The sequence below is a fragment of the Arachis hypogaea genome, chromosome 14, assembly GCF_003086295.3.
Source record: "Arachis hypogaea cultivar Tifrunner chromosome 14, arahy.Tifrunner.gnm2.J5K5, whole genome shotgun sequence".
Classification (NCBI taxonomy): Eukaryota; Viridiplantae; Streptophyta; class Magnoliopsida; order Fabales; family Fabaceae; genus Arachis; species Arachis hypogaea.
Window position 1 is genome coordinate 133,163,943 of NC_092049.1, and position 24,906 is coordinate 133,188,848.

Below are 24,906 nucleotides of genomic sequence, written 5' to 3' on the forward strand. Positions count from 1 at the left end.
TGGCCACCGTAAAAATCCTAATTTCTTTTTTATTTTTATTTCACATATAATAGAATTGTTCTGCAAGTTATAAGATACACGGCGGTAATAAAGTTCTGGCTATTATCAATAACAGACACGATCAACAATTCAACATTATTGGCCACAACTACGAAAATCATTTTCAATCAGTTCAAATATTTTGGTACAAATACAATAAGGACCAAATTTTATTTGATTAAAATTATAGCTACCCCTCATACCATATCTTAAACATCTGTGATATATTTCTTTTCTTTTAACTCAACTTGTGAATGGTTTTCATGTCAGCGACCTGTCCCAAAGTTCCTTGCTCAAGATGGTCCCACCATTTGAACAAGAAATTGTCCACAACGAGTCTGAACCATGGCGACAGCTTCAAGCCTCCCTCGCCGGCATCCGCTTTCCTCAGTAGCTCCTTCAACTGGTCGCGATTCACATACCTGATATCAGCAACTTCATCTGGATTAGGGTTCACCTTAACATCCCTGACGATGAACAACAGATAATCCACTGCAATCATAGGAGAGGATACAGAAAATATCAGTTAGTGAAATCACAAAAGAACATCTATCCTGTAAGGAATTGGAGCAAAAAGTTCAGGAAAATGTGTGGTAAATCTGGAATATAAACAACCATAATGCGTGCCTGATTTAGGATCAAATTAACAAAATTTGATTGACTAAGGGTGCATTTGTTTAAGCTTTGGAAAAAAAGATTTTACAACTCAAATCTTCTACATCATGGGAAAAGCAAAAAAGATCTAAATATGAATAAACAGATTTGTTCAGTTTTAAAAAGTGATTTTCAGGTATAATAAGGTAAAACAGACACAACCTAAAGCTTGAAACTAATTAAGCTCAGCTTACATTCATGTTCTCCCCATTTGCCATCAGAAGGTGCCTTGTAAAGTATGCGGCCCAAAGGCAAGAACTGATCAACTGGCACATCTTCAGCAACAATACCAAGCTCGTCCAAAAGCTTCCTCTGGGCAGCGTTTCTCACTCCTGGAAATGCAAGAAGAAGCATTACTTAGCAGTGATAACAAAGAAGATCATAGTCTTTCAAACAAAACAAAAACTAAACACAACATACCGAGCGCATCCTCCTCAATAAGCTCAGATTCGCGGTACAGTGGATGGCTGCAGCAGGTGTTGGTCCACACAAGAGGGAACGTTACCTTTGTGCCAGATCGTTGCTTCATCATAAAAAAATAGAGAATCTCAGTCAAGACATCGAATTATGGAGCCTAATATTCGAAAACGGGCATGCAAACATACACAAGTTTTAACCAATAGGCATGCGGAAAAATACAGATAAGAAGCAATGGCTGAATTCAGATATAGCACAAGAATAAATTCACAAACTACATACATTTAAATGTCAACACTATTCATAGTTCAATAATTCAAAATTTATCTGATGGTATATTACCAGAAATTTCAGAATGGAACAACTAAAGTAACATCATGAATGTTGTTACAGTTATGACCTTGTTACTCAACCATTTGTTTGGAGGAACTTTTAGCAAGTCACCATGAATTCACAAACTACATACATTTAAATGTCAACACTATTCATAGTTCAATAATTCAAAATTTATCTGATGGTATATTACCAGAAATTTCAGAATGGAACAACTAAAGTAACATCATGAATGTTGTTAAAGTTATGACCTTGTTACTCAACCATTTGTTTGGAGGAACTTTTAGCAAGTCACCATGAAGACTGTGTGTCCTTTGTTTTCATAGTGAACAATGATCAGACTCAAGTTGTCATACTTAGAAAAAGCTACACAACATCACTTGTAAAAGTGCACCATTGAATTAATTGATACTTGATATTAAAAAATTATCCCCCTGTACATATTAGTCATATACCCAGGACTGGTCCCTAGCTCACCTAATCATTTTCATGCAGATTTAAAACCTTTTATTCATGAGCATACACAAAATTATAAATGGAAATACATACCTGAAGAAGCAACTCATACTTTGAGTTGAACAGGAATACACTGAAAGCTCTGTGCAGCAAATTTTCAGCTTCAATCTTTTCCATCAAGTGACCTATAAAATTGAAGATGCTCAAACTAATGAACTACCCATGGCTGTGGGCCCAGAACGAACAGCATAACTTAACAACAGAAATAACTTTTGAGTTATAAAAACACCAAAACATTTCCTGGAAACCAGTGTTACTTTTCAACATGGCACTGCCAGATATTGCATTAATTTCTGGTATCCAGTCATCACATTTGCTCAAAATGATTGTCACTAATATACGGCAAATATGAAATTTTAATTCATATGTTAGGCTTGTATCCTATGTACTTAGCAGTTTGTTTTTATTACTTAAAATAAGTTTATAATGAACAATACAATGAACAACTTTGCAAACATCTTCTAAATGCAAGATTGGTGAACCATGTTGCTATCTTGCATAGGTGCAGGATTAAGTATCATAAAATGCACCAATACAAAGAATAAAAGAGAATATTTATATTTAAAATAAGACGCATTGTTGGTAAATCATTCTGACAATCTACTAATTAATACAATTACTGTAAACAATTCTATGCTGCCTATGCATAATAACAATTAAAGTTTTACTCCTTTTATACACATCAAAAGCTTCACAAAAATGGATATCACGGTATTACATGACAGCCAACAACTTTAATTGAAAATATTTAACCATTTTTTCTCAAATCATATCAAAGAGTCAACATGGAATATTTAACGATGCAACATTCCAGCAATAAGATAACATCATATTTTAGACACATTATAAATCATCATAAAACTATGTATTCTTCAGAAAACAAGAATTAGGAGATAAAATTGAAGCACATTTTTGCGGAAGCTTCACTTACAGTTGTATTTGGAATCATGACCAACCACGTGGTCGTTCTCATCCACCAAAATGCATCTGGAAAAGTTGCAACAGACATCAATTACATATTCCAGCAAGATGAAGAACAAATGATGCATAAGTAAAAGTGAAGTATATAATATTTAAAATGTCAAAAGAGAAGCAAAGTGAAAAGGCATTAGTGATATCGATCTGGAAAATTGTGCATTAACCTCAAGAATGTAAAAACGCAACCCACAACACAAACAATAGACATTCAGAAATCCCACCGTGAAAACCATTCTTTAAACTCCAAAAGTAACACACAAAAGTTTAGAAACAAGCAATCAGTTCATCCTGACACAAATCGTGATTATGAATAAAACAATTCCAAAGCGCGCGAAAAGTGGTAATAGGCCAGGGACCAGAATGGTAGAATTTCTCACTAAGATGGCAGCTCTACCTTCATGGTCTTATTGACAACTGTAAAAACACCGCAACCAGTGCAGCCTTTGTTCACTTCAATGTAAAGGGTAGCTAATTAGAATCTATATTTATAATTTTAAAAATAGTCGGCAACAAACAGCTTAAGTTCTCAAGTTATGAATTTTAAATTTTTACAATATAAGATTGAGTACTTAATTTATTTGAAAATTTAATAATAAGCAGACAAATAGTTCACTTTCATTCCTCGGATCCCTGGGGGTTTCAAATTATTACTCTCGCGACACGCCACACGTGTAAATTTTGGCGCCTTAACGGCACAATTTGCCGTTTAGTGTGGATTTCGGCGCCTTAACGACACAATTTGCCTTTTAAGACAGGAGCATCCTCTTTTTGGCGCATTAACAGCTCAAACAACTGCCTTCAACTACCATGGTTAATAGAAAACAGACACCTGTGCGCGCCTTTTGGCACGCAAACAGCGGAAATCCCGTTAACTACTTTGGTTAAATTGGAAAATTGACACCAGTGTGCATATTTTGGCGCCATGACAGCACAAATTGCCTTTAACTACCTCACTCAGTTAACATAGACAACGGACACCAGCAGCATAGCAGAATATATGAAAACTCTGAGGAAAACATTTTAATCAGCTCTTGTTATGAAGAGTCACAACAGTAAACACACACACAGCATAAGCATAAGTGAATTCCCCGTTTCAATTTCAACACCAAACAGCATAAGCAAACAATCCAATTTTAATCAAACCAAAACAATCACCATGCATCCAATTCCAAATTTCCAATCCAATGCCGCTACATCAATTTTTCATACGAAAAAAAAAAAAAAAGAAAACCAGCTCGTGTTTGAATTTCAGGATTCAACAACACACCTCGACCACAAACGACATCGTCCAAAAAAAACGCAAACACAACCGATACACTCATCATGCATCCAAATTCCCATCCATTTCAAATGAACTACTACCTTTTTTTCCTTTAAAAATAAAAAAGGTAACCAGAAAAAACAGAACACCGAGAGGAGTTTCAATTCGTGACATATTTCCATTCCGTCACAATCTCACGAACAAGTCATGCAAATCGCACATCAACAGTAAAAAAAAATCAAAAAACACAAAAACATGTTCATATCATAACAACAATAATAAATTAATAATAATAACAAAAAGGAATCAGTCAACGAAAACATATAATTAAATATTCAAATAAATAAAAGAGAGAGAAAGAGAGAGAGAAGAGAACGGACTCGTCTTCGAACATGAGGCGGCGCTGAACAGCGTCCATTCCGGCATCGACGGCGGCGATAGTTTCACCCATGGCAGCGGTGGAGGAGGTGGACGAAGAAGAAGAAGAAGAAGAGGCTCTGAGAGCGAAAGAAGAAGAAGAAGAAGAAAGAGGAGTATGAAAGTTAGGAGAGAAGGAAACAGAAGAAGAAGAAGAAGAAGGAAGAAGAGAACGAGATCTGAAAGAAGAGTGAGGGAAGAGGACAGTGGTCCTTTTAAAGAGTTGCTGGCTCAGTGTAACGGCGATCGTAGAGTGCGCCATTTTCCCCTTCTTCTCATCAAACTTTGTTTTGTTTCCTTTTTTACTTAATTTACGCAAAAATATTAATGAAATTTCGGAAATGAGACCCACCTTTATATTAAGGATCCTGTAAGGGGTACTCACCCTCTTCTTATAATTAAATAAACTGCTTTTCGTTCAAACTAATCATTTGACCTTTTCAATTTTGGACGAAACTGTGTAGGTGCTTACATTCTATAGCTACCAACACCATTTAAACAAAAACCATTTATAAAATTTATTCCACCATATTACATGTCCACAACAAAATTACGGACCTATCTGGTGATTTTTTTAAGAAAATATTTTTTTTTGAATTGTATTTTTAAAATATTTTTAAAAAATAAAAAAATTTAATATTTAAATATCTCATGTAAATATATTTTTTTATTTATTAATTATGTTTAAGTATAATAATATAAAAATATTTTTTTGTTTATTTATTATGTAAAAGATATAATTTTTTAAAAAGACAAAAATTATAACTTCTATAAAAATATATTTTTTATTTTTAGTATTTTTATTTTATTATTAAAAATTTTTTAAATACGTTAAAAAATAAAAAAAATATCTTTTTATCAACTTAATAACACCCAAACAAATACTACGTAATCACTAAATTAGTTATTTATATAAAATATATATTAAAATATAAAATATAAATTTAAAGTATAAAAAAGTACATATATTTTACACAAATATGGGATACTAACATTTTAAAATTTTTTTGGTATTTCAAGAACATACCAACTTTTTACTCTAATTTATTAACTTTTATGTTAGTATTATAGGTTTATTATTATTTTTTATTTTAAATTTTGAAAGAAATAATAAAATGAAAATAATATTAAACTAACACACATCGCTCAAATTGAACAAAATAAATAGTGGAGAATAAGAATATTTATTGCTCTGAAAGCACACACAAAAAGTTCTCGTCAATTTGGTTATAATATTTATTAAGAATTTTCGAATACAAATTTTCTACTTTTTTATGTTAAGTATCCTAGCAAATACAATAACTTTATTTTTTAAATTATTTTTATATTCTTAATAAGTGTTTTTTAGCATTTTTGTTTGTAAAATTTTACCTGTGTACTTGGGTTACTAATGCTTATTTGAGAGACCTATTATATTTTAAGTTAAATAAATAAAGGTGGATTGAAGCTATGATTTAATCAAATGATTGTAATTCAAATGTTTACATAAATGAGAATTCAATTGTGGTGTGCTAATAATATTGGCTTTTCATTTGTTCTTCATATATCAAATTATTAAAACAAACCCCTCTTAAATTTTGTAAATTTTTCTTTTTGTTATATTTCATTTATTACTACGATTTTTTTTCCCGTATTATTCAATCTAACAAGTCAAAAAAATCTTATATGTTGCAAATATGAATTTTAAATAAAAATCTATTGACGAATGAATTGTAATATACACAAGATGAGATTCAAATTTCCAACTTTTATTTAAATGAACGTGTGAACAGACCATTGGATTAAACTAATTTTGTTATTTATCACTTTGGTTGAATTTGAAATTTTGAGTAATTTAAAGATAATATAGTTAAACCATCTTTAACTAATTAGAAGAGAAAATGGTAGAATAAGTTTTAATGCTATATTAACTAAAGAATATAATTGACCGTTTAATAATAAATTATATTTAGAAAAATAAGAATCACTATAAAAAAAATTGAAATCAGAAATATTTTGTGATTGTAATTTTGTTTTGTTGGTCCTTCCTTTTCACCCATACGCACTCATAAATTTGGTTTATTTGCACCTTTCGAATCAAATCCTTTAATCATCACAACCAAATGGCATTCATGGAATGGCCAGCTTAATCAGACAAATTTTAATTGCTTCTAATGGTTTTTATCTTTTTTCCTTTTATTTTTTTAACGTACGATACTACTAGAGCCATAAAAATAAAAATTATTACTTAAAATGTGTAACTTATCCACGAAAAATAAATTAACAGATCTTATTGATGTGATATGATTTGGATTGTATTTGAGATCGCCCTTTTAGGAAAATGGTAGATTTAATTTGATGATGTGAATACTTTTAAATTTATCGTAGATTCTGATTTGAGTTTTTATACTAAAATGTAGATTTATGTCTAATTAAGGATAAATTATTAAAATGATATTTAAAAATATATAATAATGATAAAAAATAATTTCTAAAAATATAAATGACAAATAAATTCTCAAATGATAATATTTTTTAAAATAATAGGTGATTAATATTTTTATTTATTTTTACTTTATATTTGAATTAATATTAGTCAATGATCTCCTTTTTTGCATTAAAGGTATTAGCCTTAATATTTTTCATTTTCTTTTATAAGTGGAAAATAGATTTTGTACTTAAAAAATGACTTGTGTATTTTATCTGAATTTTTTAAAAAATATTTAGATAACTATTTAGAATATGTATATAAAAATTGGAGCAAAATCTAATTTTTAGATTTTTTATTTCTATTGAAAAGATTTTGGTGATTCACAAAAAAAATTAAAAAATATTACATGATGTCATATTGTTAATTTTAAAAATAAAAATATTTTATTTTTTTAATAATACTTAAAAATTTATATTAAAATATAATTTCTAAAACCTTTTTAAGAATAATATACTTCTAATATCTAATTATTTGTTTCATAATTTTGAAATTTTTAGAGACTTGTTTACATTGTATCTTTTAAAATTATTTTTGTTATAATATAAACTTTCGGTTCATATAATAGTTTATATACTAATTAGTATGTTGATTTTTTCAAAAGAATAATGTATATAAAAGGCTAGTATTCAGAATTTCAGATAAAAGGCATATTACAATCTAATCTATTATCTTTCTTTAAACCTAAAACTATGGTTGGGTATTTTAAAATGAATTGCCATGCATTTTTTTTTTAAAGTAATAACCAAATTGAATTAGTTGATTAGTCAATTTATTTATCTATTTAAATAAATGTTAGAATTTGATTTTTTTGTGTATGTAATAATTTATTGGTTAATAACAAATCTTTAAATTGTATTTAAATTGGCAACAAATTAGTATTTAACGGAATGGAAAATATATTAGAAAAAAAAATAATTTAATAATAAAGTAATAGATACTTGTCAATTTAGTACGGTATATCCTAATATGATTAATTACAACATCGAATATAAGTGGTTAGTTGGGTAAGTACTTTGTTGTTTTGTGCTTATAAATAAACAACCAATTTACTTTAATTATCCATAAATTTTCATTTTGAAAGTTGTAACAATTTATCATGGTTTTGATTTCTCTTAAAAATTCTTACAACTTCGGCTCGTAATTTTGGTGTCTTTAATTTAAAGCATGAAACTCACAGAGTTTGAAAAAAAAAAAAAAAAACTGGATGCTGTACTTTTCATTTTTTCATGATTATTAATTTCTTTTTGAGTAATATTCTAAATAAGTTATTAAAAAATTTTAGTAAGGCATTTTTGTAAACCCCGGTTAAATTAGTAAATAATTAGTCAATAAATTAGTTTTTAATAAGGAGGATTAGAAATGTGAATATTATATCAAATTAGGATAGAGCTCATCGAAACGAAAATTTTGACACTAATTTTGAGAAAATCGGTCCAAGATTGGACCGAATGGACCGAACCGGTTGAACCGGATCCAAATCGGACCATCGGTCCAACCGAACCGACCTATTAAATGAACCCACGCATTGCATCTCCCTCATTTCAGCAACGTGACGCTGAAAGCTTGCGTCCAGGGAGGAGAAGAAAAAGGGGTCCGAACCCTCGTTCCAAGTTCAAGGCGCCGTAACTTTCCGATCCGAGCTCCGATCGCCGCACCGTTTGCGACCACGCGTCCACCGCGTCGAGCTTTACATTTCTACCGGAACAATTTTATAGGTAAGCCCTTAAATATTCTCAGCCACTCTTTTCCCCCAATTTTCGAGTTTTGAGAAGGGGTATTGAATTTCTTTGATTTTTGATGTTTTAGGATCCAATTAGCTTGAGAAAAACGTTCACTCTTGCTTATGTGAAGCTTGGGTAAGGTGAGGATACGATAATTCTATTTTATTTTCATTGAATTTGAGCTTTGAGTATTAAATTGGATATATATGTGTTATGAATGTGTATTAGGTTGTGAATAAATAATTGGAGCTTGAAATTGTGAATACTGGAACTTGGAGAAAGCGGATTAGTTGAGTTTTGAGGGGCTGTCTTGGTTTTGAATAAATAGCTTTGATCGTTACGTGGAAATCGGCCAAGGTATGGTTTAGGTTTCTTGCATTTAATATATAATGTTCTGTGAAAACTTAGGCTAGATGACCATAGGATAAGTTGGAATGCAGGTGTATGTTTAATATTTAGTAATTTGTCGATGAATATAATTGGTTGAAGTTTATTGGATAATTAGTTTTTAATTTTGGATGGTGAATGTTGTTATGTTAATTTGGAGGGAATTATGGTTGAATGTTATTGTTGATTAACTAATGATTTGGTGAATTATTGATTTGAGGTATAACTATTGTGGAGGTTGTTGTGATAATGAGGTATTTTGTGTTAAAAGCTCAGGAATTGTGAACTATGATCCTTAGTTGAATTTTGGGTTGTTGGATTTGAATATAGTATGAGTTTAATTGTTTATCTGAGGTAGATTTATCGTGGTGGTTGTTATGATGATGAGGAAGGGTATGTTGAATTGAAAAGAAAGCAGGTTTGGACCCGAAAAGGGTGGCAAAGTCCGAGTTTTAGAGGAGATGCTGCCGAAATTCTATAAAAATTAGAGATTTAGTTTATATGATTATTTATAAAGATTTAAGATTCAAAGGTTATATGGTTTGATTTTGAGTTATTAAGAAAATGAGCATGTTTTAAGTTTGATTCATTTGGAAAAGAATGAATTATGTTTTGAATTAGAACTATTGATGGACGGAATGAGAGATGTGATAATGAAGGATAATGATTGAATATGATTGACGTATAATGATGGATGAGATGCGATTGAGAATGATGTGGATGTTGATGAATTTTAATTGAATTATTTATATGGCTTATGAATTTGAATAATCTGAGATACGAGATTCCCTGGATTAAGTGCCGTGGCTTGCCACCACGTGTACCAGGTTGAAAACTCGATACTCTGTTGACCCTACGACGTAAGTGTGACCGGGCACTATATAAATTCCCGGGAATGTTACCCCCATTGAGCAATATTGATTATTTGAGAAAAATCTATGCATAGACTCTTGGGGATGCACGTCGGGGGACAGTCTAAGGACAATTCAGACTTGTCGGGTTGGCTGGATAACCGACAGATGAGCCTCATCAGCCATAGGACAGGCATGCATCATATGCATATTACTTGAATTACTTGCTTGTGCTCTAATTGGGTGTGCCTATCTGTATTTGCCATGCTAAATGTGTATTTGTTACCTGCAGTAGTTGTAACCTTCTTGTGTTTGCATTTATCTGTCTATTTGTCTGTGAAAATACATGATGGAGTTGGAGGTATGAAGGAATGGCAATATAGGACTTAGATTTAAGGTTAAGTTAAGTTATGATTAAATATTTTTAGGAAACCACCTTTTATGGCTTCTGTTTAATACTTTAAGCTCTATAATCTGAGTGTCGATGTTCTAGGATTGCCTCTGGCATTCCCAGGACCTTATATATTATGTGTGTGGCACCTTTACCATACTGAGAACCTCCGGTTTTCATTCCATACTATGTTGTTGTTTTTCAGATGCAGGTCGAGAGGCATCTCGTTAGGCGTCTGGACTCTTGAAGCGGAGTGGTTACTGGGATATTTTGTTATGCTATGATGTATATATATGTACTTAGCTTTCTCTCCGCATGACTTATTCTTTTTGATCCTCTTAGAGGTTTATGGAGAGGCAGGATTGTGTATATGTACTTTTGGATTTTGGGTATATATGTGTAAATATTCTCCGGCCAGTCTTGACTTCGCAGGCTGAGTTAGGAGCTTGTTATTTTGTATCTTTGGTATTCTACTCCTATTTCTGTTATCTTATGTTTGATAGTTATGATTTTCTTAGCACGTAAGTTAACTCGTTCCTTGAGCGTAGCGCCTTTATTGTGCGATTTTTATTTCCCCCTTTTCTTCAAGGCTCCTAGCATATTATAATTCTTCTGCTATTATATGTACTCATTTTATTTTAGAGGTCGTAATACCTCACCACCTTTGTTTTACGACTTAAGCGTAAAGCTTAGTGTGGTAGGGTGTTACATTATGGTATCAGAGCAGTTCGTTCCTATAGAGCCTGAAAGACGGACTGATTGTACTTCTGTGCATTCTCTGTATATGTGTTTATGTGCTATTAGGATATCTGATTGATATATATGGCATAAACGTTTGTGAGCATGCATTTGGAACTTAAAAGCATTGGACCTGCGATATTGAGACTGATCAACTTAATATCACTTGTTTGATGTGTATAAGGACCAGATGTCGACTCGCAGACGCGGTCGCGGGCGAGGTAGAGGTAGAATACGCATCGTTACTCCTAGCCCGGTAGGGAATGATCCAGTAGACTTTATGGCTACTCTAGGAAATATGGCTGCAGCTATGTAGACAACAGCCGAGGCACTGGGTAATAAGATAAACCAGGATAATCACGGGAACAATAATGATGAGGGCGGTCCTATGACACTTGTTATATTTCTGAAAGTTCATCCTCCGATCTTCAGGGGAACCTCAAATCCCACTAACGCAGATAATTGGATTCAAGCTATGGAACGGACGTTGCAGGCCTAATAGGTTCCTGAGAAGTAATTGGTTGAATTTGGAACTTATCAACTGCAAGGTGAGGCTCAGTATTGGTGACAGGGGACACGATGTATCCTGCAGACAGATGACGCTGTGATAGTCGGGAGATTGGTTATTTAAGAGCCATGTTTTGCTTGATTATTCTGAGAAGTCAGTACAGTTTATATTAGAAAGGTCAGAAGCGCCAGTTGTGGTGAATAGTTACTATTTGAATTTTATGATAGTAAACTGTTCTGGAACTGAATGTCAGGGTATTATGTTATTAACTGCAAGAATATCAGGTGATGATCAGAGTTTAGAGCAGATTTCGGTTGTATGTGAATTTCCAGATGTGTTTCCGGATTATATTAATGAATTTCCCCCTAACCGAGAGGTTGAATTTGCAATTGAGTTGGTACCTGGATCCGGTCCAATTTCAATTACTCCTTATAGGATGTCGCCTTTAGAAATGGCTGAACTGAAGGCTCAGCTGGAAGATCTGTTGGGTAAGCATTTTATCCGACCAAGTGTTTCTCCGTGGGGAGCGCCAGTATTACTGGTAAAGAAGAAGGATGGGAGTATGCGGCTGTGTGTCGATTATCGGCAATTGAATAAGATCACTGTGAAGAATAAATATCCGTTGCCTAGAATCGATGATCTAATGGATCAGTTACAGGGTGCCGGTGTGTTTTCTAAGATTGACCTGCGATCAGGGTATCATTAGATAAGGGTTAGAGACGAGGATATTCCGAACACTGCTTTCAGGACACGTTACGGTCATTATGAGTATACAATGATGTCTTTCGGGTTAACTAATGCCCCGACAGTATTTATGGATTATATGAACAGGATTTTTCGGCTGTATTTGGACAAGTCTGATATTGTCTTCATTGATGATATTCTTGTTTATTCTAAGACTGAAGAGGAGCATGTTAATCACTTACGAACTGTATTACAAATTTTGAGAAATAGGAAGTTATACACTAAGTTATCTAAATGCGAGTTTTGGAAGAGTGAGGTAAAGTTTTTCGGTCACGTGGTGAGTAAGCAGGGAATAGCCATGGATCCTGCTAAGGTAGAAGTAGTGATGAAATGGGAGTGATTAACTTCAGTAATAGAGATTAGAAGTTTCCTAAGTTTGGCGGGATAGTATCGAAGATTCATTAAGGGACTTTCATAGCTCGCCTTACCTTTAACTAAGTTGACTAGGAAGGATACGCTTTTTATTTGGACCCAGAGTGTGAAGAGAGTTTTTAAGCATTAAAGCACAGATTGACTACTGCACTCGTGTTAGTATTGTCTGAACCAAGTGAGCCGTTTGAAGTGTACTGTGATGCATCGCTGAAGGGCTTGGGGTGCGTTTTGATGCAGCACCAGAATGTTGTAGCATACGCCTCACGGCAATTAAGGCTGTATGAGATGAACTATTCGACACATGATTTAAAACTTGCTGCTGTTGTGTTTGCTTTAAAGATCTGGAGGCACTACCTCTATGGCGTTAAGTTTCATGTTTTCTCAGACCATAAGAGTTTGAAGAATCTTTTTGAGCAGAAAGAGTTGAATATGTGGCAGAGGAGGTGGATGGAGCTTCTGAAAGATTATGATTTTGAATTGAATTATCATCTAGGAAAAGCGAACGTTGTGGCAGAGGCTTTGAGTCGAAAGTCTTTATATGCAACTTGGATGATGCTACGGGAAGAAGAATTACTAAGGGCATTTCAAGGTTTGAATTTGGGAGTTACAGAAGAATCTGGAATTCTGTGTTTGAGTCAATTGCAGATCTCAAGTGATTTTAAATCAGAACTTCTGAAGGCTCATCGAGACAGTGAAGCGTTACGTAAGGTATTACCAGCAGTCAAACAGGAGAAACAGTGGAGAGTGTTAGAAGGACAGGAAGGTTTGTGGAAGTTCAAGAACCAGATTGTTGTGCCAGATATTAAAGAATGATGTGGCATTGCATGTATCTAAATGTTTAACATGTCAGAAGGTTAAGATTGAGCATCAGAGACCATCAGGGACCCTTCAGCCTTTGGAGATTCCACAATGGAGGAATTGGCTCGAATGTATATCAAAGAGATTGTCAAATTGCATGGTGTGCCTTCTACTATCAAATCTGACAAAGATCCTCGCTTTACATCAAAATTCTGGGGAGCTTTTCAACGTGCATTTGGGACTCAGTTAAGCTTGAGTACTGCGTATCACCCTCAGACAAATGGTCAATCAGAGAGAACTATTCAGACCTTGGAAGATATGCTAAGAGCTTGTGTATTGGACCAGTCGGCGAGCTGGGATCGGTATATGCCATTAATAGAATTTGCTTATAATAATAGCTATCATGCGAGCATCGGAATGGCTCCATATGAGGCTCTGTATGGCAGAAAATGTCAGTCTCCACTATGTTGGTATGAAACTGGAGAAAGGAGTTTATTAGGGCCTGAAATGATAGCTGAAACGACTGGGCAGATAAAGAAGATTCGTAGTCGAATGCTTATAGCCCAAAGCCGCCAGAAGAGCTATGCTGATCAGAGGCGAAAGCCTTTGGAATTCGAAGAAGGAGAACATGTCTTTCTGAAAGTTACACCAACCACTGGTGTGGGAAGAGCTATTAAGACCAAGAAACTGAATCCCCGTTATATTGGACCGTTTGAGATTCTGAAGAGAATTGGACCAGTGGCTTATAGAATTGCCTTACCGCCATATCTTTCGAATTTGCACGATGTGTTCCATGTGTCACAGCTTCGGAAGTATACTCCTGACGCAAGTCATGTTCTAGAACCAGAACCAATCCGAGTGAGAGAAGATCTAACACTTCCAGTAATTCCGATGAGGATTGATGACACCAGTGTTAAACGATTACGAGGAAGGGAAGTATCATTAGTAAAAGTAGTTTGGAGTCGAGCTGGTATCGAGGAACATACCAGGGAACTCGAATCAATGAAAGGATTACCCACATCTCTTTTCAGATAACTACTGACTACATCTGAATTTTGAGGGCAAAATTCTTTATTAGGTGGGTAGGATGTAAACCCCGGTTAAATTAGTAAATAATTAGTCAATAAATTAGTTTTTAATAAGGAGGATTAGAAATGTGAATATTATATCAAATTAGGATAGAGCTCATCGAAACGAAAATTTTGACACTAATTTTGAGAAAATCGGTCCAAGATTGGACCGAATGGACCGAACCGGTTGAACCGGATCCAAATCGGATCATCGGTCCAACCGAACCGACCTATTAAATGAACCCACGCATTGCATCTCCCTCATTTCAGCAACGTGACGCTGAAAGCTTGCGTCCAGGGAGGAGAAGAAAAAGGGGTCCGAACCCTCGTTCCAAGTTCAAGGCGCCGTAACTTTCCGATCCGAGCTCCGATCGCCGCACCGTTTGCGACCACGCGTCCACCGCGTCGAGCTTTACATTTCTACCGGAACAATTTTATAGGTAAGCCCTTAAATATTCTCAGCCACTCTTTTCCCCCAATTTTCGAGTTTTGAGAAGGGGTATTGAATTTCTTTGATTTTTGATGTTTTAGGATCCAATTAGCTTGAGAAAAACGTTCACTCTTGCTTATGTGAAGCTTGGGTAAGGTGAGGATACGATAATTCTATTTTATTTTCATTGAATTTGAGCTTTGAGTATTAAATTGGATATATATGTGTTATGAATGTGTATTAGGTTGTGAATAAATAATTGGAGCTTGAAATTGTGAATACTGGAACTTGGAGAAAGCGGATTAGTTGAGTTTTGAGGGGCTGTCTTGGTTTTGAATAAATAGCTTTGATCGTTACGTGGAAATCGGCCAAGGTATGGTTTAGGTTTCTTGCATTTAATATATAATGTTCTGTGAAAACTTAGGCTAGATGACCATAGGATAAGTTGGAATGCAGGTGTATGTTTAATATTTAGTAATTTGTCGATGAATATAATTGGTTGAAGTTTATTGGATAATTAGTTTTTAATTTTGGATGGTGAATGTTGTTATGTTAATTTGGAGGGAATTATGGTTGAATGTTATTGTTGATTAACTAATGATTTGGTGAATTATTGATTTGAGGTATAACTATTGTGGAGGTTGTTGTGATAATGAGGTATTTTGTGTTAAAAGCTCAGGAATTGTGAACTATGATCCTTAGTTGAATTTTGGGTTGTTGGATTTGAATATAGTATGAGTTTAATTGTTTATCTGAGGTAGATTTATCGTGGTGGTTGTTATGATGATGAGGAAGGGTATGTTGAATTGAAAAGAAAGCAGGTTTGGACCCGAAAAGGGTGGCAAAGTCCGAGTTTTAGAGGAGATGCTGCCGAAATTCTATAAAAATTAGAGATTTAGTTTATATGATTATTTATAAAGATTTAAGATTCAAAGGTTATATGGTTTGATTTTGAGTTATTAAGAAAATGAGCATGTTTTAAGTTTGATTCATTTGGAAAAGAATGAATTATGTTTTGAATTAGAACTATTGATGGACGGAATGAGAGATGTGATAATGAAGGATAATGATTGAATATGATTGACGTATAATGATGGATGAGATGCGATTGAGAATGATGTGGATGTTGATGAATTTTAATTGAATTATTTATATGGCTTATGAATTTGAATAATCTGAGATACGAGATTCCCTGGATTAAGTGCCGTGGCTTGCCACCACGTGTACCAGGTTGAAAACTCGATACTCTGTTGACCCTACGACGTAAGTGTGACCGGGCACTATATAAATTCCCGGGAATGTTACCCCCATTGAGCAATATTGATTATTTGAGAAAAATCTATGCATAGACTCTTGGGGATGCACGTCGGGGGACAGTCTAAGGACAATTCAGACTTGTCGGGTTGGCTGGATAACCGACAGATGAGCCTCATCAGCCATAGGACAGGCATGCATCATATGCATATTACTTGAATTACTTGCTTGTGCTCTAATTGGGTGTGCCTATCTGTATTTGCCATGCTAAATGTGTATTTGTTACCTGCAGTAGTTGTAACCTTCTTGTGTTTGCATTTATCTGTCTATTTGTCTGTGAAAATACATGATGGAGTTGGAGGTATGAAGGAATGGCAGTATAGGACTTAGATTTAAGGTTAAGTTAAGTTATGATTAAATATTTTTAGGAAACCACCTTTTATGGCTTCTGTTTAATACTTTAAGCTCTATAATCTGAGTGTCGATGTTCTAGGATTGCCTCTGGCATTCCCAGGACCTTATATATTATGTGTGTGGCACCTTTACCATACTGAGAACCTCCGGTTCTCATTCCATACTATGTTGTTGTTTTTCAGATGCAGGTCGAGAGGCATCTCGTTAGGCGTCTGGACTCTTGAAGCGGAGTGGTTACTGGGATATTTTGTTATGCTATGATGTATATATATGTACTTAGCTTTCTCTCCGCATGACTTATTCTTTTTGATCCTCTTAGAGGTTTATGGAGAGGCAGGATTGTGTATATGTACTTTTGGATTTTGGGTATATATGTGTAAATATTCTCCGGCCAGTCTTGACTTCGCAGGCTGAGTTAGGAGCTTGTTATTTTGTATCTTTGGTATTCTACTCCTATTTCTGTTATCTTATGTTTGATAGTTATGATTTTCTTAGCACGTAAGTTAACTCGTTCCTTGAGCGTAGCGCCTTTATTGTGCGATTTTTATTTCCCCCTTTTCTTCAAGGCTCCTAGCATATTATAATTCTTCTGCTATTATATGTACTCATTTTATTTTAGAGGTCGTAATACCTCACCACCTTTGTTTTACGACTTAAGCGTAAAGCTTAGTGTGGTAGGGTGTTACAATTTTAATTATAAAATCGGTCATTGACTTTTTTATTTTATTAGACAAATCACTATTTATGTCAAATTTTGGTAAAATATTAGATAAATTAATTTTTATTGTTATTTAATTGATAAAGACACTATGTTTTAAAAATGGTTAAAAATTTCATATGAATCTCTCAATGTACACAAATAATCTGATATGAAAACTGCTATCAAATGACATAGACTCCTTATATTCAATTAAGAGGTTGCGGGTTTGAGTCAGATATCTTTTCAAATTTTGCCAATGAGTTATAGCTCAAATGGCATAGACTCCCCATACTCAATTAAGAGAGGTTGCAGGTTCGAATTTCCTATCTTTCCAAATTTTGCCAATGAGTAATAGCTCAAATGGCATAATCTCCCCATACTCAATTAAGAGGTTGCGGGTTCGAGTCTTCTATCTTTGGTAAAAAAAAGAGGTTGCGGGTTCGAGTCTTCTATCTTTGGTAAAAAAAAAAAATCTGATATGAAAACTGTTTCGAAATAAAAACTTAGCGACATTAAATATTGAGAACTAAAATATTCTACTAAAAATTTTAGAAAAACTGATTTAGGTTTTTTTAATGATTATATTTGATTTTATGATTTCTTAATTAAGCCGATGGATCAAAACAAAAGAAAATCACACTAAATTTCAATCACTCTTTGTAGCTTGGGTGCGTGTGACACGAGGGTGCAATTTCTTAATGTTTATTCTCATATGGTATGCTCGCTTTTGAATCTTTGAAGATATAATATATAGTATAATTTAAATTATAACTCGTGGGAAATGAGGATTCAATTGATCTTCATTCTCCAAGCCTCCTGGTGGCTAAAATTTTTAAATATAAATAATTTTACTGTGAAATATCAAAATATTTAATTATTTTAATATTTTATACTATTATGATAGTAATATGTATTTTTTAATTATTAAAAGATAAAATGTATATTTTAATTATAAATTATAAAAAATATTATTTTAATTAAAAAGAGACAAAATATCATTGGCATTTTGTAAAAAAATATTATTTTAATTATAAAAAATTGACATTTTGTAAAAAATATTACTTTAATTATAAAGAGATAAAATATTACTGATATTTTATAAAAAAAATAATACTATTTATTTTAATTATAAAAAATAAAATGTCATTGACATCTTGTAAAAAATATTATTTTAATTATAAAAGAACAAAATGTCGTTGATATTTTGTTAAAATTCATAATAATATATAACACATAGTTTAGATCAATTTTGAAGAATTTATTATTTTTAATGCAATAAATATAAAAAAAATTCTAAGAATGTTTGGGGAACTTTTTAGACACTTTAATTAAGATATAAACTTGTGTATAGGGAATAGATTACTATAGAAGGTCTAATAATATATTTTTAAGTTAGGAAAAAAATCTTTTAAAATAGGAGGATCATAAAATGGTAATAAGAAATTAATTATTATTATTAAAATTATATTTTTATTTTATATATAAATTTTATTATTTTAATTTAATGGTAATTAAAATTATATTTTACTCTTTATTTTATTAATATTTTTATTTTAGAGAAGTTTGATGCATTAAGTTATATTAACAATAACATTTTCTTTTACGTCTCCTTTCATTCAGTCCCATATCATCCGTAAAAAATGAAGACCATTAAACTTTTCTGGTTTCAATCAATTTTCAATTCTAATTTTTCTTTTAGTTTTATTCTTTATAAATTGTTTTATTTAGTTTTGATTTAGTAAAATTAAAAAAAAAATTTGTCCATAATTATTTTTTATTTTATTAAGTACTAATATAGTGGTTTAAATATTGATATGATATATTTTATCATATCAGCATTTTAACTTGTTACGTTAATATTTAGTATGTCATGTAAATATTTAACGGTATCTTTATTCTTTATATCTTTGTAATGGAAAAGAAAGCTCAATTTGATTCCCGAGATAATTATGTTGATTTCTGAGTTTTAAATATGGTTAATTTTAAAGTAAAGTATCGTTTTTGTACCCAAAGTTTGGGGTAAGTTCTAAAATTGTTTCTAACGTTTTAATCGTCCTATTTAAATTTCTAACGTTTCAAAATTGACTCAATGTTGTCATATCGTTAGGGATCTGCTAACAGAATTGACGGCGGGACAAAATTGAGACGATTTTGAAATATTGGGGACTTAAATAGGACGAAAACGTTAGGAACAAAAACGATATTGATAGAGTAGTGATTGAGCTGAAACTGAATCAGTTGCTAAGTTAGTTAAGCCAAGCTGACTCAGCAGAATTAGTTGCAAGTGCAAGCTGTCATTAGGCTCAGCTTATATAGCTAGCTGAATGTGTGTTAGTTGGGTTGTTGCAATTAGAATCCAAGTTCCACTTTACCAAAAATCAGAACAGAAAGCTTCTCTCTCTCTCTCTTCAATTTCTCCTCTTCTTCGATCTTTGCTCTCTCTTGCTTTTCATTCAACACTGAAACTGATACCTTTCATGGTATCAGAGCTAGGATTATTCAATCACCATGGAGATAAACACAGAAACGGCTGAAGCTCAGGTTCAGCGTCAACCTAATTTCACGTCCTCACCGATCTCGATGAAGCTTGATGACGACAACTTTCTCCAATGGGAAGATCAAGCGGAATCGACAATCGAAGGTCATGATCTGTTAGCTCACATCACAGGAGAAGGTATTCCAACTCAGTTCACAGCTTCAAAAGAGAAGAATCCAGAATTTGCAAGATGGAAGCGACAAGATGCTCTGCTCAAATCCTGGCTGTTGGCGTCGATGACAAAACCCTTCACTACTCGTATGGTTGGCTGCTTGTACACATACCAGGTATGGAGCAGGTTAGAGGATCATTTTGCATCACAAATTCGAGCAAGAATTCTGCAATTAAAGAACAAATTGAGTAGCATTAAAATTGGAAGCTCTGCCAGTAGCTATGTGTTAGAAATTAAAGAAACAATAGATACATTAGCCTCAGTTGGAGAACCAGTAAGGGAAAGTGATCATGTTAGTGCCATACTCAATGGCTTAACAGAGGAATATGGACCGTTGATTACAGCTGTAGTCTCAAGATCATCTAGGGTTTCTGTAGGAGAGCTAGAGTCTTTGCTTCTTGCACATGAAAGTATGATAGAAAGATTCCGGAGGACAGATCTGTCAATCCAAGCAAATGTAGCTCAATACTCAAACAATTATGGAGGTCGAGGGCATCTCAGAGGTGTTTTTAGAGGACAAGGTGGAAGGACGATGAGAGGCAATTTTTCTGGCAATGAAAGAAGAACTTATGGAAGGTCTGATGGAGGATTCTATGATAATGATAGAATATTTGCCAGTGGTGGCCAAAATGACAGACGATATGATGGTGGAGGTAACAGACCAGTTTGTCAACTATGTGATAAGGTTGGACATACAGCTCGCAGATGCTGGTTCAGGTATGATTCGTCTTATGGGAATGAAAGCCAGAGTTCAAGAGAGGGTTATGAGTGTACAGAAGTTAGGCCACAGCCACAAGCTCACTTGAGTGCTCTAGAAACACCATCCACCAGCTATGATCAAAATTGGTATCCGGACAGTGGTGCAACACACCATATGACACCAGACCCTCAAAATGTGATGAGCAGTAAAGGCTATGAAGGATCAGAACAAGTAATTGTGGGAAACGGAACAGGTTTGCAAATCACCTCTATTGGAAATTCCATTTTTAAAACTGATTTGAGTTCTAGGAAGTTCTTGTTGCAAAAATTGTTACATGTGCCTGAAATAACCAAAAATCTTTTGAGTGTGTATCAATTCTGCTGTGATAACAATGTGCTTTTTGAGTTTGATGCTCATGGTTGTTGTGTCAAATCACAGGAAACCAAAGAGTTGATTCTACAGGGTGAAGTTGATAAAGGGATGTATAAATTTGTCAAGTTCTTTCCTTCAATAAGTCCAGCTGCTTACAACTCCACCATGTCCACAACTGAGCAATTTCTCTTGTGGCATGCAAGGTTGGGGCATGCAGCAAACAAAGTAGTTAGTACAGTCTTGAAAAATTGCAATTTGTCATTTGTTGAGAATAAAGAGCCTTGTACAGCCTGTAGCATAGGCAAGTCACACCGATTACCATTTCCAAGTTCAAGTACAGTGTATCAATCTCCTTTAGAATTGGTGTATTCAGACATATGGGGCCCTGCTCCTATGCCAGATTTGAATGGAAATTTCTATTTTGTCAATTTTATCGACGCCTTTTCTAAATTCACTTGGCTTTATCTAATTAGAGCACGGTCACAACTCAAATCAGTTTTCTTTAATTTCCAAAAGATGGTTGAATTACAATTTGGCACAAAAATTAAATTGTTTCAATCTGACAATGCTGCTGAGTATGTTAGCTTATCAAAGGAGCTTCAATCACAAGGGATCAGACACAGATTTTCATGCCCTCACATCCATCAACAAAATGGAACTGCAGAGCGCAAACACAGGCATGTAGTAGAGATGGGAATGACACTCATGGCCTGTTCTGGAGTGCCAATGAAATACTGGGGTGATGCTTTTCTCACTGCAGCTCAACTCATCAATGTTCTACCAACACCAACCTTAGGAAACATATCTCCAACAGAGAAGCTTCTTGGTAAGAAACCAGACTACAGCTGTCTACGGGTATTTGGCTGCCTCTGCTTCCCTCACTTGCGACCGTTCAATCGTCACAAGCTTGAATTTCGATCAGCACCCTGTGTGTTCTTGGGGTATGGTACTGCTCACAAAGGGTACAAATGCCTTACACCAGAAGGAAAAGTGGTGATCACACGAAATGTGGTGTTCAATGAAGTGCAGTTTCCCTTCAAAACTGGAAAACACCTCGTGAATGACACTGATGAGCAGAACAAGTCTGAGACAATTACACCAATGCCATCCATTCCATTGATTCCCAGCCCTCACTTACCTCCACAAACTCAAAACACTCACTCCTCACCAAGACCCCTGCCTCCATCACATGTCACAAGTCACTCAGAAGCCTTTCAACACTCTTCTCAACCCTGCTCTCAAGCTTCTGTCACCTGCCACTCACCTTCAGCTTCATCCCCAGCCTCAATTCCTCCCACTGCATCTTCACTTCTCATCCCTCAGAGAGCGCCCTCAGCCACACCTATCCCAGTCCCAATCTCAGATCTAGAAACTGTTCTTCCAAGTTGTGAACCTGTGCCTAGTACTCAAAACATACACCCTATGATCACCCGAAGCAAAACTGGCAGTCTTCGACCAAAGGTTTATCATGCTGCAGTAGAGCCACGGTCAGTGCGAGAGGCAATGGTTGATCCGAAATGGAAAGAAGCCATGGACAATGAGTATCAAGCCCTGCTTAAGAACAAGACATGGCAGCTTGTACCTTTACCAGAGAACCGAGAAGCTATTGGCAGCAAGTGGGTCTTTAGAGTTAAGTACAACTCTGATGGCACACTACAGAAGTACAAGGCCAGGCTGGTCGCTCAAGGCTTCTCTCAAAGGCCTGGGTTTGATTTCACAGAGACCTATAGTCCGGTAGTCAAAGCAACTTCAATCAGGGTAGTCTTGACACTTGCCTTGGCAAACAATTGGTCAATTAGACAATTGGATGTCAACAATGCATTTTTGCATGGAGAGTTACTTGAAGATGTGTATATGCGACAGCCACAGGGCTATGTGCAGGGTGATGGGAAGCTGGTATGCAAACTTACCAAGGCGTTGTATGGCCTGAAACAGGCTCCGAGGGCCTGGTATCATAAGCTGTCTACAGCTCTGCATCAGCTTGGATTCACTGCCACAGCCTCTGATGTTTCAGTCTTCACAAAATTTGATACCAATGCTACCACCTTTGTGCTTGTGTATGTAGATGATGTGATCATCACTGGAAGCTCAACAAGTGCTATAACGGCTGTAGTGAACCAGTTGAATTGCAAGTTTGCACTCAAGGATATGGGGGATCTTCATTATTTTCTAGGCATTCAGGTTAGCAAGACTAAAGGTGGTGGATTACTACTCAGCCAAGAAAAATACGTTAATGATTTACTAGAAAAGGCAGGTATGACAAACTGCAAGCCTTGTAAAACACCTCTCCCATCATCACTGAAAATATCTCAATTTGGTGGTGACAGGTTTGATGAGCCAGCACTTTATCGTTCAGTGGTAGGAAGTCTTCAGTATCTGACCGTTACAAGACCAGAGCTCGCCTATGCTGTAAGCAAACTCTCACAGTTCATGCAAGACCCGTTGGAATCGCATTGGAAACTGGTTAAAAGAATCCTCAGATATGCAAGTGGAACAATCAAATATGGGCTACATCTCCGTAAGAATGACGTGTTGAACATCACAGCCTACTGTGATTCGGACTGGGGAGGAGACCCTGATGATAGGAAATCGACTGGTGGTATGTGTGTCTTCTTAGGAAGAAACCTGGTATCCTGGTCCTCTAAGAAGCAATCTGTGGTGGCCAGGTCAAGCACAGAGGCTGAATACAGAGCTATGGCGGATCTGGTTGCAGAACTTATATGGATCAAGAGCCTGCTGAGTGAGCTAAGGGCCACAGCTTCTACTCCCACCATATACTGCGATAACCTGAGTGCTGTACTTTTAGCAGCCAACCCCATCCTGCATTCAAAGTCTAAACACTTTGAAACTGATCTTCACTTTGTGAGGGACTATGTAACGAAGAAAGTAGTACATGTTAGCCATATTCCAGGGTCTGTTCAGTTGGCAGACATTCTAACAAAGGCAATTGCCTCTGGAATGTTTGAAACTGCTAGAGCAAGGCTGAATGTTGAGCAAAATTTGTTGTGTAGTGTTGAAGGGACAGCAGGAACAGTCCATGAGCCAACCATGCCTAGTGATAAAGGAGTTTTGCAGAATGGCAGCAAACCAAAAGACCTCAGCAGCAGAGTGTATGGCAGAGCAAGTGTTGAGCAACACAATGAAAACAGATAGCAGGGTGCATGATAGAGTAGTGATTGAGCTGAAACTGAATCAGTTGCTAAGTTAGTTAAGCCAAGCTGACTCAGCAGAATTAGTTGCAAGTGCAAGCTGTCATTAGGCTCAGCTTATATAGCTAGCTGAATGTGTGTTAGTTGGGTTGTTGCAATTAGAATCTAAGTTCCACTTTACCAAAAATCAGAACAGAAAGCTTCTCTCTCTCTCTCTTAAATTTCTCCTCTTCTTCGATCTTTGCTCTCTCTTGCTTTTCATTCAACACTGAAACTGATACCTTTCAGATATATATATATAAAAATAAATTTTTAGTTAATTTTATCTTTCAATAATATTAATTTTTTACTATACATAGTATTCAATTATTTTTTAATTACATCTAAATAAATTACATTTAATCACATTACTTTCATTTTAAATAAATTTATTTTTTATAATTTTAAATAATTTTGATACATTATATACAAAAGGTATAATTTATATTTTATTATATATATATATATATATATA

General features: G+C 34.7%; 1 protein-coding gene and 1 long non-coding RNA gene across 2 annotated transcripts in view; one reads left to right on the forward strand and one right to left on the reverse strand.

Moving 5' to 3' along the window:
- LOC140178418 (uncharacterized) overlaps nt 1–16,926 on the forward strand; it is a 31,228-nt gene extending 14,302 nt beyond the window's left edge. The window contains exons 2-3 of the long non-coding RNA XR_011871640.1: nt 9,164–10,575; nt 15,469–16,926. This is a non-coding gene — a long non-coding RNA (uncharacterized lncRNA). The remainder of the gene's footprint in view (nt 1–9,163; nt 10,576–15,468) is intronic.
- LOC112744261 (isopentenyl-diphosphate Delta-isomerase I) lies at nt 10–5,122 on the reverse strand. Its single transcript, XM_025793828.3, has 6 exons — nt 4,579–5,122; nt 2,891–2,946; nt 1,993–2,084; nt 1,114–1,216; nt 888–1,025; nt 10–531 (listed from the first exon to the last, which is right to left on the reverse strand). Exons 1-6 carry the CDS (start codon nt 4,875–4,877, stop codon nt 278–280), a joined length of 942 nt encoding a protein of 313 aa, XP_025649613.1. The 5' UTR covers nt 4,878–5,122; the 3' UTR covers nt 10–277.
- Nucleotides 16,927–24,906: the final 7,980 nt, after the last annotated feature.

Excerpts from the sequence above, each read along its gene's own strand:
- LOC112744261 (XM_025793828.3), bottom strand. The coding sequence starts at position 4,877 with ATGGCGCACTCTACGATCGCCGTTACACTGAGCCAGCAACTCTTTAAA. Across the intron at positions 2,085-2,890 it reads TCATGATTCCAAATACAACT|GTCACTTGATGGAAAAGATT; the intron begins GTAAGTGAAGCT and ends TCAATTTTATAG. Across the intron at positions 1,217-1,992 it reads AGTATGAGTTGCTTCTTCAG|CAACGATCTGGCACAAAGGT; the intron begins GTATGTATTTCC and ends TTTATGATGAAG.